The sequence below is a fragment of the Triticum aestivum genome, chromosome 3A, assembly GCF_018294505.1.
Source record: "Triticum aestivum cultivar Chinese Spring chromosome 3A, IWGSC CS RefSeq v2.1, whole genome shotgun sequence".
Taxonomy (NCBI): Eukaryota; Viridiplantae; Streptophyta; class Magnoliopsida; order Poales; family Poaceae; genus Triticum; species Triticum aestivum.
The window spans coordinates 155,626,053-155,640,621 of record NC_057800.1 but is presented as its reverse complement, the minus strand read 5'-3'; the positions used below and the strand labels follow the sequence as shown (position 1 = coordinate 155,640,621).

General features: G+C 44.2%; 2 protein-coding genes across 5 annotated transcripts in view; both read left to right on the top strand.

Moving 5' to 3' along the window:
- Nucleotides 1-3,037: 3,037 nt before the first annotated feature.
- LOC123060785 (uncharacterized) lies at nt 3,038-7,622 on the top strand. 3 transcript variants are annotated; one of them, XM_044483620.1, is made up of 5 exons: nt 3,038-3,342; nt 4,120-4,218; nt 4,339-5,805; nt 6,063-6,180; nt 6,753-7,622. In XM_044483620.1, the coding sequence occupies exons 3-5, from the start codon at nt 4,348-4,350 to the stop codon at nt 7,379-7,381; spliced, it is 2,205 nt and encodes a 734-aa protein (XP_044339555.1). In that variant the 5' UTR covers nt 3,038-3,342; nt 4,120-4,218; nt 4,339-4,347; the 3' UTR covers nt 7,382-7,622. The 3 variants fall into 3 exon arrangements, with proteins under 3 accessions (XP_044339555.1, XP_044339556.1, XP_044339557.1); XM_044483621.1 differs by having other exon boundaries at nt 3,048-3,469; XM_044483622.1 differs by lacking the exon at nt 4,120-4,218 and having other exon boundaries at nt 3,048-3,342.
- A 1,204-nt stretch (nt 7,623-8,826) lies between these two features.
- The window catches only part of LOC123060784 (hydroxyphenylpyruvate reductase), an 8,638-nt gene continuing 2,895 nt past the window's right edge, over nt 8,827-14,569 (top strand). Inside the window, exon 1 of one of the 2 annotated variants that reach the window (XM_044483618.1) lies at nt 8,827-9,445. In XM_044483618.1, coding sequence (XP_044339553.1) covers nt 9,008-9,445 — 438 coding nt within the window. In that variant the 5' untranslated portion in view covers nt 8,827-9,007. The remainder of the gene's footprint in view (nt 9,446-14,569) is intronic. The other variant, XM_044483619.1, reaches the window with a different exon arrangement.

Below are 14,569 nucleotides of genomic sequence, written 5' to 3'. Positions count from 1 at the left end.
GCTTACAGCAAATAAATAAACTGAATCCACAATGAGGGACAGACAAGGAGCGGCGCCTCCATACAGAGCGTACAGGCGTACACGCAGGCGATCGATCAGCACAGCAGCAGAGCCGTGGCAAGTGGCACGCCGCACGCACCGACCGAGTCGGCAACGCAGCGCAAGACACACGTGCGGACCTGCGCTGCCCACCGCGCCGGCCGCGCATCCAAGTCAAGTCAAGAAACCACGACAGACGAGAATGAGACGGCGCATATGCGTAGCCGGAGCCTCCATCCTTCCGAGCTCGCTCCTGCCTACTGGAGTGGAGTATGTTTGGGATGCACATGCATTTGTTTTCCTTTCTTGTTCTATTATTTAAATGTAGCGGCGTGCACATGCATTCCTCGGGTCTCCGTTTGACCACGGCGAGTGACGCCTGGGCGTGCTGTTGGCAAGGAGAAAAAAGGAAACCACGACGAACGTGTGCGCCTCTCGCATCGAATGATTGTGTTCTTGTCTCGTCTCGACGCGATGCGCTGGCCTGGCCGTCGGTCGTCTCCTACCCCAAGACTGTGCTGAGTTTGTGTCAGAGCATGTACAATGCATAGCCTCAAGGTGATGTCCCGCATGTCATGTAGGATCGGATATGACATAAAGTAGGTTTAGATAGAGAAGCGGGATCCTTTTTAGGAGGTGGGTGCTTGAAGAGAAAAAGTGTGGTCCGATGACAAAAACTGAAAAAAATTAGAGTGAAAAGTAGAGATGCATGTGTATTAGAATCTTTATTTTTTATTTTTTAATGAGGCCCACTAGTGATAGCTTGCATTGAAGAGAAAAAATTAATGTAGGTGCCTCAAATTACTTTTTGTCATGAGGTATATGCATCCATATGCCATCATTGTGCATGCCCTTATTAACAGTAGGTAGTGCTCCGATTATTTTGTGATGGTCTTCTCAAAAGAGATTTGTCCTGGCACATAACAGACCTACGGGGGTGTGGGTTTACGAAGTGCTACTAGTAGAGTATAATTCATGTGCATTTGATATATGGATTCATATATTTTATGGAGGAAAATATCGTGTTCTTAATTCATTGTCACGTCACTCATGCACCTAGTAACTGACCAACTATCATAATCCAGGTGACATGATACAAGTGACAAATCTTACGGAAACACTAAAAATCTAAAGTCAGATTCTTAGGCATGACAAATCAGATGTTTTTCATGACAATTTATATTGGCATGATAATAACAAATTTAGTGTGTAAGGGCATCTCCAATGGTGCCCATGACCGATTTTTCTCCCGCATCCGTTCAGGATAAAGGGGACCAGTCCACAAACATGGATGCAGGAGGCCACCATCCGAAGCTACCTGCATACATTGAAAACTCTTTTTCAACAAACCAGGTGAAATTCACGCAAACACGGTCAGATTTCATACAAACATGACAAATTTCATACAAAGCGGACGAAAACAGTTACATTTTGGACATATTTTAACTAAAAGGGTAAAGCTATGTGCACATATAGTCTCGCGGAGCTCTACTCCCACGACACGGATACACTACACTAGTCTACGGTTGGCCGCGGTGGACCCCTTTGTCTTTCCCATGTCCGGCAGTACGCTAACCACTGTTAGGAGTCCCGGAGGCATATTCTTCCCCCCATATCTTCTCTATGTCCGGCTACGCCGCTCATTGGAGTGGCAAAGAGGGTGCTTCAGCCGGAGGGGAAGGTGCTTCCATGGAGTCCAGACGGGTGTATCCAGGATGGTCTGAGATAAAGACCGGACATGTCACCAGCTGCGCAAGCAGGCGACGCACCAGCGGTGGCCTCCATGGGATACAAATGGTGAAAGAAGGAGATGGGGAACATCGGAGTGGTGTGATTCTTGCCCGACGTCTGACCTTGTTTAAATAAAGGGCGGACCGAAGGAGCCTTTTCGGTGTTGCGTTTAATGCCGACCCAATTATGAATGGACGCGTGGCCGGAGTAGGTTTGTTTCTCGGATTGCACGCGGGTTTAATGAAGGCGTTTGAATGCAGTGAGGAGACGTGTTCAGCCAGGCATGCAACGGGCAGCGCTCTCGGCCGGCGTGCCGCTTCAGTGACAAAAACAGTGAGAGGTCGTCTCCGCCGCGAGCCGCCTTCAATGTGAAGCGACGTGCTCTACAGCGGCATGAATGCGGCAACTGGGCTACGAGCGGGAAGCACACGCGGACGGGGAGGGGGGCAGGTTTTTGGTGGGTCAAGGCGATCAGAAACGAGGGTGACAGCGGTCCGCACACCCGCAAACCTCCACACATTTGTCTCCGCGGGAGAAATTATGTTCAGGCCACGCAGCCAAACGATACATGACCGCGTTGGATGACTTCGGCGGTCCGGACGGATGGGGAAGCTTAAGGGTTGGCGTTGGAGATGTCCTAACCATGACAATTTTCTGACAGAAAAATAAACTGATACGAATTTGCCATACTGGCAAGTTAAACTTCCCATTTTAAAAAACATAATTTGTCATAAAAAAACTTTTAATTTGTCATGATCAGAAAAAATCTGACGTTCTGTTGTGCAGTGGAGTCCCAATCTTATTGGGAAACTACTGAAGCTCGCCGAGTCCAGTTATGAGTGCACAATCGTGTGCCACCGAAGAGAATTTAGAGAGCGGCTAGGCCTCGGACAAGTCTCGGATCTGCGTCGCTACAAGTGCACGCGATCGGCGCAGTTGCGTCCTTGCGGTGTTTATAGTTCGTACGTATACGTATTCATCGTCTTTGCTCGCATTACCACATGAAGACAAGAAATGGTCCTGCAATGTGGACAAGTATCCAACTGATGCGACATTCCATTTAGTTGGGTGATGGCCGTGTTTTATTCATTCGCTCACAGGACGGATACCAAATCATAATGCGATTGCAAAGTTAATTATACTGGAGCAGTGTATTTTGTGGTCGTCTGACAGGGCGGTCCCACGGACGCTGATTGAGGCGGCGAGCGATGGCGATGGCATCGTCATCGTCGGCTCGGCAGTTTCCCGGTCAAAGTAAATGAGGCCACCACTCTGCGGCCACCTGCCCCCCTCTCCTCTCCTTCTCCGCGTTCCCACATCAAAAGACAGGACAAATGGCTGAGCTTTTCTCATGGGAAGGAGGGAGGGAGGGATGCCACTAGTAAACTGCGTCGCTGCAGGGGCTCACATGCCGCCGCAGTAGTGGCGACGCAGTAGTCGTAGCCCCGCACCTTTATTGCTTCGGGCAGTACAGATCTTGGGGATCCTCCACGCACCACTCGTACTCGCGCCAAACCTCGGAGGGCGGCAGCACGCCGAGAAGGAGCCCCCCCGCCTTGCAAACACCTCGAGGTGCCCATTTGTTTCCTCTCTCTCTCTCTCTCTCTCTCTCGTTTTGCTCTAGAATGCCGAGGATGGCGCCCCAAGAACTCTAGGGTTCCTGGTCCTTCATTTCCGTTCCCCCCTTCAAAGTGTTCTGGTAAATCCTTTCTCCTGGCGGCTCTAGGCTCTGAGGTTGTTCAGTTGGGGCGAGGCCGAGAAGAATGTGTGGTTGCTTGGTTGCGATTTCTTAGGCCGTTTTTTCTGTATAGTTTGCTAGAGTATTTCCGTGCAGTTGAGAATATATTATAGGCTAATTCGGTGCGTTTTGGGCTGGCTTATTTTGATTGTTTATTTACTACTAGGGTTTTCGATCTGTTCACTTTGACCTCAGGGCAGTTATCAAAATGACCTTTTTATTCCAACTACCACCTCCTGGCCACCTCCATCTCCTTTTTTCCTTTTTATTTACTTTCATGTGGGTGGAAAGCAGGGCGCTGCTTGTGATGAATTACCTGTTGCTGACATGATGCCTGTGAAATTTGAGCACCGGTGAAGGCTAGCTGGCTGGTCAAGCCGCAGATTTTCCGTGGGCAAAATAGAGAAAAGCCACCCATAGCTTTCTTCTGTAACCAATTTCTTCAACTGCTTGTCCTTGCATATTTAATTAGTCAGCAGTCGCTATTCCTCGCAAAGCGAGAAACTTGGAAGATATCGTAGTATATATATACAGCCAAAAGCTCATAATTTTTATATGTTTCTTTCTTCTGAGTTGTACTGATTCATAGGTTCCTCTTTGTTCCTATCCAGGATCTCGAGTCCACAGTCAAGACAGGCATCGAGTCCTAAAGAAAATAAGTTCTTAAATTGGTATATGTTTCATATGTTATAGGGAAGAGTCAAGATAATGTAAGTAGCTTTCTTTCTTTCTTTTGACCAGGAAATTATGTTTGCCCACTTGAATTTGTGTATGATATATCGTCTGACCATTTTAGTGTGCTTATTCGTCCCTCTGTTTGTTTCTTTCAGAAAAACAGAATGCCTCAAGACAGTTTCAGATCAGTGGTTTGCAGGTCCCTTTCAAAGAGTCACCCCTCCAGCTCCAGGAGCAAAGATGGCAGCTACCTTGAAAGAACTCAGTGTGATGCCCCTTATGTTGTCACACTGCAACCCACAGTCTGCCGGAGCTGCCAAAGCCAGGATTGGCGCCCCTCGCAAAGTAACCGGGAGGAGAGGTCCATCTTGTCGCAAAGAGATTACGTGATGGGTTCCACACTCTCGAGGCATTTTGCCGAGGACCTCCTAAGAGGCGCTATGGACCTCCAGGACTCCCTTGTCATGCTTGAGAAGTTCCAAACAGTGTCACAGAGCATGCGGCAATCGACTAAGCAGAGAAGGCCAGGGAACGACGAGGAATCATTGGACGTCACTGGAATCCGTGAAGCACTCTTCGAAGCATCAATCGCCAAGAAGCTGGTCCCTGGAAGTGTCAGCAGTAGATTTGATGGGCAACTAAGGAATTCTACCGACGAGCTGAAGAGAGTGATCAAGGACAGCCTTTACAGGGCGAAACTCTTGTCAGTGGCCTCCAATGGTGAGCAGCTGGCCTCCTTGAGTCAGTCATCACGGAGCACGCCAAACAGTACCGCCGTATCCAAGTCTACTAAGGAGAAGAAGGTGGTGCCAAGATCATCATCCTGTCCACCTGTGCAACCTGACAAGTCCAAAACCCCAAGTTTGGTACCAACAAATAAAAAGCCGAGTTTGGTAGCAAGGCTCATGGGCCTTGAAGGTTTGCCCCCACACAAGGGAAATACCGCCAAGAAAGACGAGACACTCAAGACAGTAAGTTCACCAAGGGCACAGTTTGATATTGACATGCCTAAGTCAAAACCACCACCGGCAGAAAAGCTACCAAGGCAATCATTAGGAAAGGACTCTCAGCGTAATGGGAAGGCAGGGCAAGAGATGATGAAGACAATTCAAGTCAAGAGGCTTTTAAATACCATGAATTCTGATGTGCACAAGGTCCAGCAGTGCAATGTTCAGATGAATTTTCCTTATTTTCATGAGGACACCCTTCCTTCGCAAGATACCTCTGCGGCTACTGAAGTTGGTTCAGCGAAATCAATCCAAAGAGAACAAAGGATGGGCCAAGCTCAAACCAAATCCCCCAAGGATGTGAAGGTTGTATCTCATATAACTCGAAAGCAGCGCATAGAACAAAAAACTGAGATCAGCAATAGAAGCAGCAATAAACAGAAATATCATTTGCCTGATAGGAAGGGAGAAAGGAGGAAGGATGTGAAGGCTACGGCAGCATCAGCTTCTCACAGTAAACTAGTGAGAAAAACTGATAAGAAATCGGTTGCATCAAGTAGCAATCCTTCAACATGCCGTACAATGAAGCCAATCTTACGAAGAACACCTGGTAGTTCCAGAGAGAAGATAGTGTCAAGTAGAAATGTCAACAACTCAACTATTGATGACATTGTGGTAAGCATCCTTCACTATAAGCATAGCCTGAAAATCTTTCATACTATCTGAGACACGAAACTACCTTGAAGCTGGTAAAAGAATGACCACAAAGCGAGAACCTTTTGAAATCGAAATCTCCAGATTTGTAAATTAAGTATTCTTTGAAAGCTATTCAAATATTTGATTTAAAGCTTTTCAGTTAAATCAGGCGTACCTTGAATGAAATGGTTGGTTCAAACACTTATGTCCTTGGACCTTTTTTGCTCACAATGCAGGCATATGAGGTGCACAGAGAGTTCATCCGAACTGATTGTCCATCCACAGAACATAGTGCGACACCTAGTGATGAAAGCTGCCAGAGTGCTGATTGGGACACAGAACCTTCCATCGATGGTAATAATCACCAAACTTTCATCGGTTTTATTTATATCACTGTTATCAAAAGGCCAAAAGTAGGAATGACATCCAAATATCCAATAGTTAAGTCCAATCTACTGCTGATATGTGAATGAACTGGCCAGAAAGGAATTACAGTTTACTTCCAGGTGCCTTGGTTCGGGTTTACAATGAAAATGGTTCACACGAAGTGCTACATCTACTGCTGATTTGTGTTATTTTATGGTTTTGAGAAAAGGTTTCACATAGCAATTAGCAAATTTGGTGATACTGAATTCACGTACACAATCTTACAATTTTATGCTCTAATTTAAGAATATTTGACTGCACGGTTTCTAGGATGGCCTATATTTAGCAACCAAGGGAGTGCCATGGTTTTGTTTGTTTTTTTAGAAAAGGAGGATTACCCCCGGCCTATGCATCATTCCGATGCACACAGCCATTTATTAAAAAGGATTACCATGATTTTGTTTGTGGGTTACATATTAATATTTCTTGATGAGAGAAGAATTCTCTCCCTTGCAAAAAAGAGAAGAAGTTCTGGCACTAACAATTCCTTTTCATGGCAGATGCCCATGAAGATTTTAGCGGGTCCAGTGAAGCTTCACTGATTTCCAGCCAAAGCAGCCCACCAATAAACATAACACCAAAAAAGGAAGTTGAAATAAAAGATGAGATGAGTTTGTTTCTCCTAAGCAGCAAGTCATTCGTTAACCAAGCAGCACAGCTCATAGGCACTGACGCATACGATTACGACCATCTGATCGAGCAATACAAGGATACCGGCAAGGCTGAAATGGGAGACCATGAACTCTACGTGGACATAGCAATGGAGCAGCTGGAACGAAAACATCGTCAGCAGAACAGCCTATATTACACTGGATACAGGACCCAGAAATGCGGAGCAACACCATACTTCTCCCTGGAGGCATTGCTAGGTGATATCGGCGATGGGACTCGGAAGCTGAAGAGCTACACCGACGACAAAGACGACCATGGCAGTGGCACCAAAGACAGCATGTCCATGAAGCTGGAGAGGGATCTCGGATGCGCAGACCCGTCGATCAACAGCGCATGGGACATGGGGTGGCAGGACTGGATCTGCATGGAGGAAACGGAGTGCTGGGTAAGGGATGCCGGGGAGGACGTTCTGTCCTCGCTCATTGAGGAGGCTGTTTTCGAAATGCTGGTAAACTGACCAGAGAAAGATGGGAAGTAGGAGAGGTTCTTGCCCTGTCGTGGAGATTTAGCTGTAGTCTGTACATCATTGGCACAGCTCGTGCTTTCAGTTGCTTTTTCTGTAGGAGTTGCTCACATGTGTTTTCCTGATGGGGCTTTGCCTTGGTTCAGAAACTATTGTAATCTGTGCATAACTTCATAGCAAGATGTCCTCATAGTTTATTTTTGCAATACTTGTGACAGACGATTGCTTCCGCTAATTATCTGCCATAGATATCATGACAACAGGACAACCTTCTATTCATGTATGAAGAGAGAAAATGAGATGAGTGTTTATCTTCTTCTTGACAATGCCAAAGAGATGAATCGATCATGTCTAACTGAAGATAATGTACTTTTTACTATGCTACATATCATCCTTTAGTTACACATTTCTTAATTTGCTGTCAAATGCTATGTCTTTTTATACTCATGAGCATTAATCCCTTGAGATGGTAATTACAGATAAGTTTCTATGTTCATCTCCGCGGCATATTGCTACTTTCGGGAGCATGTGTTTCCTTTCTGAATTTCGACCATTCAAATTTTGGACCCTATCGGTAGTACCAAAGGATTGTTCTCTGTCACTTTCGGGCCGGTTGCCTTTTCCAGAGCAAACAAAATGTTGTCTCTGTAAACGGACTCTCTCACCACGTAGAATTGTTGTGAGCTAATTTTTGAGTGAAATTTTAGATCATAGAGAGCAGAACCTTGTATATTTTGAAGGCCACCCCCCTCCCATTCTTGAACCTATCTTTGTGCTCAGTCTCGCTCTGCTTCAAGCTTATCTTGTGAGGGAGAGATTCTATGAGTTCATGGGAGAGTTTGATTGAAAATCTTTTAAGAAGTTCATCCTTGTGACTTTGCTTTGCTTCTCACTCTTGCAGGGTGTGCGCCTCTAAGCGATGAACCTTCAAGTGTCGTGGAAGAATTAAGAGTTTGTACAAGGCACGGAGATCGTCTTTTTCGTGTGAGACCAACCCCGAATGAGGTCTTGACCTTTGTTGTATCAAGTCATGGTGAAAATAGGTGGGCTTGTGCTTTGTGGGCGACACTCGTCTCTAAAATCACTTTCATCGATCTAGGATTGCATCAACGCTGAGTAATCATGCTTGTTGTTTTTTAACCAGCCGAGTAGATGGACATAAGAGAGACGGGTTGAGGTCAAGACTACGTTAGATAGGATCCACTAGAGCGACATGAACTCTTAAAAATTAGGTCGATCTAACAGAAACATCTGCTTCTTTAGATAAAAAAAAGTATACCTACCTATCTTTTTTTAGGCAATCTCGTGAAGCTTTTATTCATTCGTCATCATGTTCACATGGAGAAAAAAATAGTTTTTTTAGGTATTTTTTTGAGACATTTTTTTTAGGTAATTGAAAATTAGGGTTGGCTGACTCAACCATCATCCCTCGAACTCAGTAGGCCGCCCGTCCTTGTCCGGCTGGACTGCAACCTGCGGCCCATAGAGGATAAGACGCTAGCAAACAAGGCCGGCGTCGAGCATCAGCATATCCCCACCAGTAGCCACCGCGGAGCAGCCCACCCACCACCACACAACAGCCAGCCGCTGCCGCTGCCGCCCTCGGTGCCCCCGGCGGCCATGGCGATGGAGTCCCTGGGCGTGCTGCTGCTGCACCCCATGAACGCCTACCTGGAGCAGGAGCTCGACCGCCGCTTCCGCCTCTTCCGCTTCTGGGACTCCCCTCCCGACGGCCGCGCCGAGTTCCTCCGCGCCAACGCCTCCGCCATCCGCGCCGTCGTCGGCAACGCCAGCTACAACGCCGACGCCGCGCTCATCGACGCGCTGCCGTCGCTCGAGATCGTCGCCTCCTTCTCCGTGGGGATCGACCGCGTCGACCTCCCCAAGTGCCGCGAGCGCGGGATCCGCGTCACCAACACCCCCGACGTCCTCACCGACGACGTCGCCGACCTCGCCGTCGGCCTCGCCATCGCCGCGCTGAGGAAGATCCCGCAGGCCGACCGCTACGTGCGCGCCGGCCTGTGGAAGGCCAAGGGGGACTACACACTCACCACGCGGGTTGGTTTCCGATGCTTGCCCATTGACTTCCGTTTATATTTTCCAGTCCAATAATTCAGTGCGCTCTTAGTGCTTTGGTGTCTTTGGTTTAATCGTAAAGTGTGTATACTTGGTATCGGTTCTGTCAAAATGAATACGGCAATAACTTGGTTGGAAAAGGAACTATAACACAACAGTGGGCATTCAGCGAATATGAATGCACGAAAGGGAAATAGGCAATACAGAGATGTTAAATTGCAGAGAGCAAAATCTAGTACAGGTAGAAAGGAGAAACAGTTGAACTTTATTGGATCCTTGTCAGTTTTTTTTTGGCACATCATTGGTTATCTTCCTAAAATATTGTTGGTAGTTAGTAACTTAGTACATTTGCCTCTCTTTACCATGTGAGTCATATCAATGGGGAAGTAGTGGTTCAAAGTCATTTGCAGTAGCTTAGGTTGCGACTATCCTTAGTTTATGCCATGTCAGTCATATCATTTGAGAGAGTAGTGGTTCAAAGGCATTTGCAGTAGCTTAGGTTGCGACTATCCTTAGTTTATGCCATGTCAGTCATATCATTTGAGGAAGCCGTGGTTCGAAGGCATTTGCAGTAGCTTAGGTTGCAATCTATGACAGTCTCTTAAAAGACTGCTCACCACTGCTCAGCGGTGAAATGCATCCTATTAGATCAAAATTTGTACTACCTGACTGTAAAATGTTGACCTTCTTCATTGCTGATTCAAGCTGTATGCTGGTGTCCAAAAACTTAAATATAAGATGTGGAGGAATCACATAGTTATAGTGCTGTAGCCGCAGGTTTTTTCTAGAAATCTAGTGAGCATTCTGATTTAGGATGGCTCACATATGGTGATGTGGTTCCTATCTTCTCTTATTTAATATCAGTTTCTTACTAGGTTAGGGATTTTTTGGTTCTTTTTTGACATATTCACATGGCTCTGGAGGTTTTATGTTGTAGCATATCTCCATATTGTGCCGTCAGCCCGTCACTTGGAATCGTATTAATACCAAGGCTGATGGATGATCAGAAAACGTTGGAAACCATGATTTGTTCCTCCCTGACCATTGCTTCATAGTAGCACAAATAGGATTCTTATAGCAACCATGAATTATGAGATTGTCGACTAGCTTCTTCGTGTAGACTAGCTTATTGAGTTGAGCGGTGGAGCGACTAGTCCTCGACTAGTCCAGACTAGTCTAGGTTTTTGAGTCGATCGACTCAATTTGGGAGGGACAAGTTTTTTTTAGGGAAATTTGGGAAAGACTAGCAAAAAGGCCCGTGCGTTGCAACGGGAGAAAATAAATGACACCCCAATCCAATATGCATAGCGATGGGAATGTGTGTCGAGGAATAACATGAAGGAGAATTGTGATTTCAGCTAGCCAACCTTTGCAAAACGGCTTAGAAATGAATGCATTCTTCAATTTGTCGATTAAGTTAAAGATATAAGCATCTCCTATAGGATTTAAAAAAAAATCAAGCATAAGAATAAAAATACATATAGAACATTAAAAAATAAAATCAAAACTGAAACATAATTTCTTCTGCCAAAGGAAGATGACATACCTCACCTTCATTTCAATATCAGAAGAGTCAAATTTAGGATTTAATATAGCTTTCAATAGCAATAATGTGTGTTAATAATCAAGCATGGGTTAGGCTGTCACCTAGAAAGCATACAGCGGTACTATAATCAAGCATGGGCTATGTTTAGTACCTATAGTTAGGTTTATAGTGTACTTGTATCTCAACAATAAAATCAAACCAAATATAAGTGCACAAAATATGGATTATCAACCATTATCCTTCTATAAAAATATGGCACGCATTTCACGCGCTCTAAAAAAACATTACAGAACATGAAGATTATAATTTTATTATACATTGAGGTTGAGGAAATATAATATATTATACAATGAGAGTTACCCTGCAAAATAATTATACAGTTTGAAGATTTATAATATATTATATACAATGAGGGTTGAAGATTTTTTTTATGTCTGTAAGATAGAAATCGTTTAGCTTGGAAGGCAGTTCCTTCTCCAAGTAATGTACGCTATGAGTACTTAATCTATGCGCATATTTGTAGATATGAGTTTAAATGTGTAAGTAACTAATAGCAGTTTTGTGGCCATGACAATACAAAAACAAAATAGGCAACCTTAATCTATGAACCCATCCGTGTGAAAATAACAAAACTCGTAAAAAAAATTTCAAAGCACGCTATTTCGCTACATAACTGAGCCATCCGTCGGAGCATGTGGCAGGCAATGTAGTAAGTGGCAGCATTGCACATCAAAAAACATGTATGAAGCAGAGAAGCACAGCTTCCAGCAAGATATGAATGCTTTTGTATGTTAAGTATAACTGTAGCACCAATCATGATGTATAAAAGTGACACTCTCAATAATTTAAGTCTTGGAAAAGCTAGTCTCAATGGGTTTGAATTTGCTTTACAGTAAGATTCAGTCTTTGTTTGACTGGAGGCATGCACATCCACTTTTCTCACATACCAATAAAAAGGAAACAATGGACTTATATTCACTGAGAGTTATGATGCTAACAAAACCAGGATAACCCTACAGGGATGGAAAGAGAGAAACTTAGACTTCAGAATCCTAGAGAATCGTCAATTGGAAGATTTACATTACTTGCCAAACCATCAACTAATAGTACAGATCCTTACATTCACGTGTACTGATAAAGCAAGATCTATTGATATTAATTATGAAAAGAAGCCTACTTAAGGAAATTCATCAAAACCTTTTGGGGGCAATTCATCAAACAACTGAATCCCATATGCTTAAGGAAATTCAGCGAACACATAATTGACATGGATGTTTCCTGGTGATCAAGCCTTCATAATTACTCGCATAGCTCTAACCACATGAGACAGGAGGTACTCAGGAAGCGAGCCAAATCTACAGCCTGAAGCACTCACCTACTATGCATTAATCTGGCAACCAACTTCAGTAAAAAAAAACAGAGGAACACAGCTAGCAAAGAAGGCTAAATAGAAACATTTTTCTCATCTTGGAGGTGTTGCTTCTGCACTAAATTGTCTGAACATCGCTTTCTCTACCTCTTCTGAAACCTGAAATATGCATATGTTAGAAAGCTTCTAATTTTTATGTGATGATATTAAGAAAAGGGAAAAGGAGTATCAAGAACAGATTCATATGTTTGGCCATTAGCCATTACAAACTTCAATATATCTATCTCTGTATCTCGCAAACAATCAATGAATAATAGCATCATAGCATCTTCGTTTAACTTCTTCCATGGAACAATTTCTCTGAATAATTTTGCTTCAAAGTTGTCAGTAGTTCTAGCGTTGACAAGGACACGTACTAAAAGTTCTCACAAATAATCAAAAGTGAAAAGGCATATCAAGACTGGAAGATGTTTGTTTAACCAAGTAATTACCACTCTCTGGACCATATTGCTAAAACTTGACAGGAACATGGTTATGAACTCGTCCCCAATCCCAATGATCTCTCTTGAAATCAAACACTCCCTGGACTATGGTCCTCGTCCTGCTCACCAGCCTGCCACTCAAGAAAAATGGGACCTTCAAATCAGCTCAGGATCACATATAAAGAAGATAAGTTGACCAGCCGTTGTCTTAAAATATATCACTATGTCAAAAATTAGAAAAATAAGATTGGCCCAGACTTTAGAGATAATTGTGTCAGAAAATTTTAAGCTTAGTCTCCAAAGCAAAACTAAAAAGTGAAAGAATTAGTAAATGTGATAGAAGAAAAACCAGTCATCTTTTGGTTTATTAAAGGTAGAAAGAATATCTTCATAGGCAAGTAAATGTGAAACTTTTGGAATGTGGATTATTGAGGTTCTATTAAGAGAATAAAACGTTGAATTGCTAGAAAAAATATGCACGCGCATGGGTGCCTCCACAGTTCAACAAGCGTATGCGCTGCCACCACTCGTTTGTTGCAGCTTTCCGACATTGTTCAGTTTGTCGCTCGGCCACCTTGTTCTTTCTCAATCAAATGACACGACGGTCAAAGTTCTAGAGGGAACGGTCATGTGCTGGTGAGTGGTGACTTATGGTGTTTGCAGCAGATCATATCTGAACGGAAAATGCTGGATAATTTGCATAAGCTAGGTGAATAATTAGTATTGGCATGTGAAATTTGCACTTTGTACTGCTTTCCACTAAAAGTAACACGAAGATGTCAGAGCACATAAATGCATATTGCTTGTTTAGGGACATTTGCTTTTGATGACAATCAGGCTGATCTCATAAGACAAAGTGTATTTCTTCACGATCTGGAGTAAGACAACTGCAGTCAGTATTATTTTTGAACAACTTATAAATCAAAATCATCTACATAAAGCTCATGTTAATAATTTGATGTGTCGCTGAGCACATCCTTCTACAAAAAGAAGTATAAAACACACATCTCTTTGAGGTGATTTAAGAAACAAAAATTTTGAAACCTTTTTTTACGTAGCAGGAACTTGCTTGGCATCCCTCACGGCGCTCGCGCTTTTACTGCCAAAACTGTATACCAGTTACAATAAACTTCCAAAGTAATTTGCCTTTCAGCACATACATGTTTAAGTATCCTCTCTTCAGTTCATGCTCCAGAATTTATATTGTTCCAAGACAAAAAGGACTACATATTTTTTCAGACAAAAAAATGTATCAGCATGAAAGTGTTCTTGCTAGGTTGAGACTTTGAGACTGTACGTCCAACCAATAATTCTGAAATAGCATACCTACTGTCAGGTAACCCAGCATCCTCAACAGCGACCACCACGGTAGTCCCCCATTCCTATTTCAGAATTGATCAGAACAAGATCATCATGCAGCCATCCCCTTTTGCCTTTGGGCCATCGCCACCGCTGTAACTGATCTGTACTGTCGCCAAGCGTCGAGCTCTCGTGCTTTAGACCGGCGCCCTCCTCACTTCCCAGGCCACCGGACGGCAGCTGCTCGCCCCCCACCACCACGGTTGGAGCCTGCGGGAGAAGGGTTGGGAAGGAACATGGAGGAAGAGGGGTACGGGGCGAGAAGAGGGCGGCTAGAGCCCCGACTGTGGTAGGAGGGATGGGAGGGAACAGGGAGGCAGGAGCGCCGGCGTGCCCCAACTCCACCAGCA

What these genes read in the sequence shown, in the direction of transcription:
- LOC123060785 (XM_044483620.1), top strand. Translation starts at nt 4,348, where the DNA reads ATGCCTCAAGACAGTTTCAGATCAGTGGTTTGCAGGTCCCTTTCAAAG. An exon ending in CAACTATTGATGACATTGTG is followed by an intron (nt 5,806 to 6,062) that starts GTAAGCATCCTT and finishes CTCACAATGCAG; the next exon opens with GCATATGAGGTGCACAGAGA. An exon ending in CACAGAACCTTCCATCGATG is followed by an intron (nt 6,181 to 6,752) that starts GTAATAATCACC and finishes TTTTCATGGCAG; the next exon opens with ATGCCCATGAAGATTTTAGC.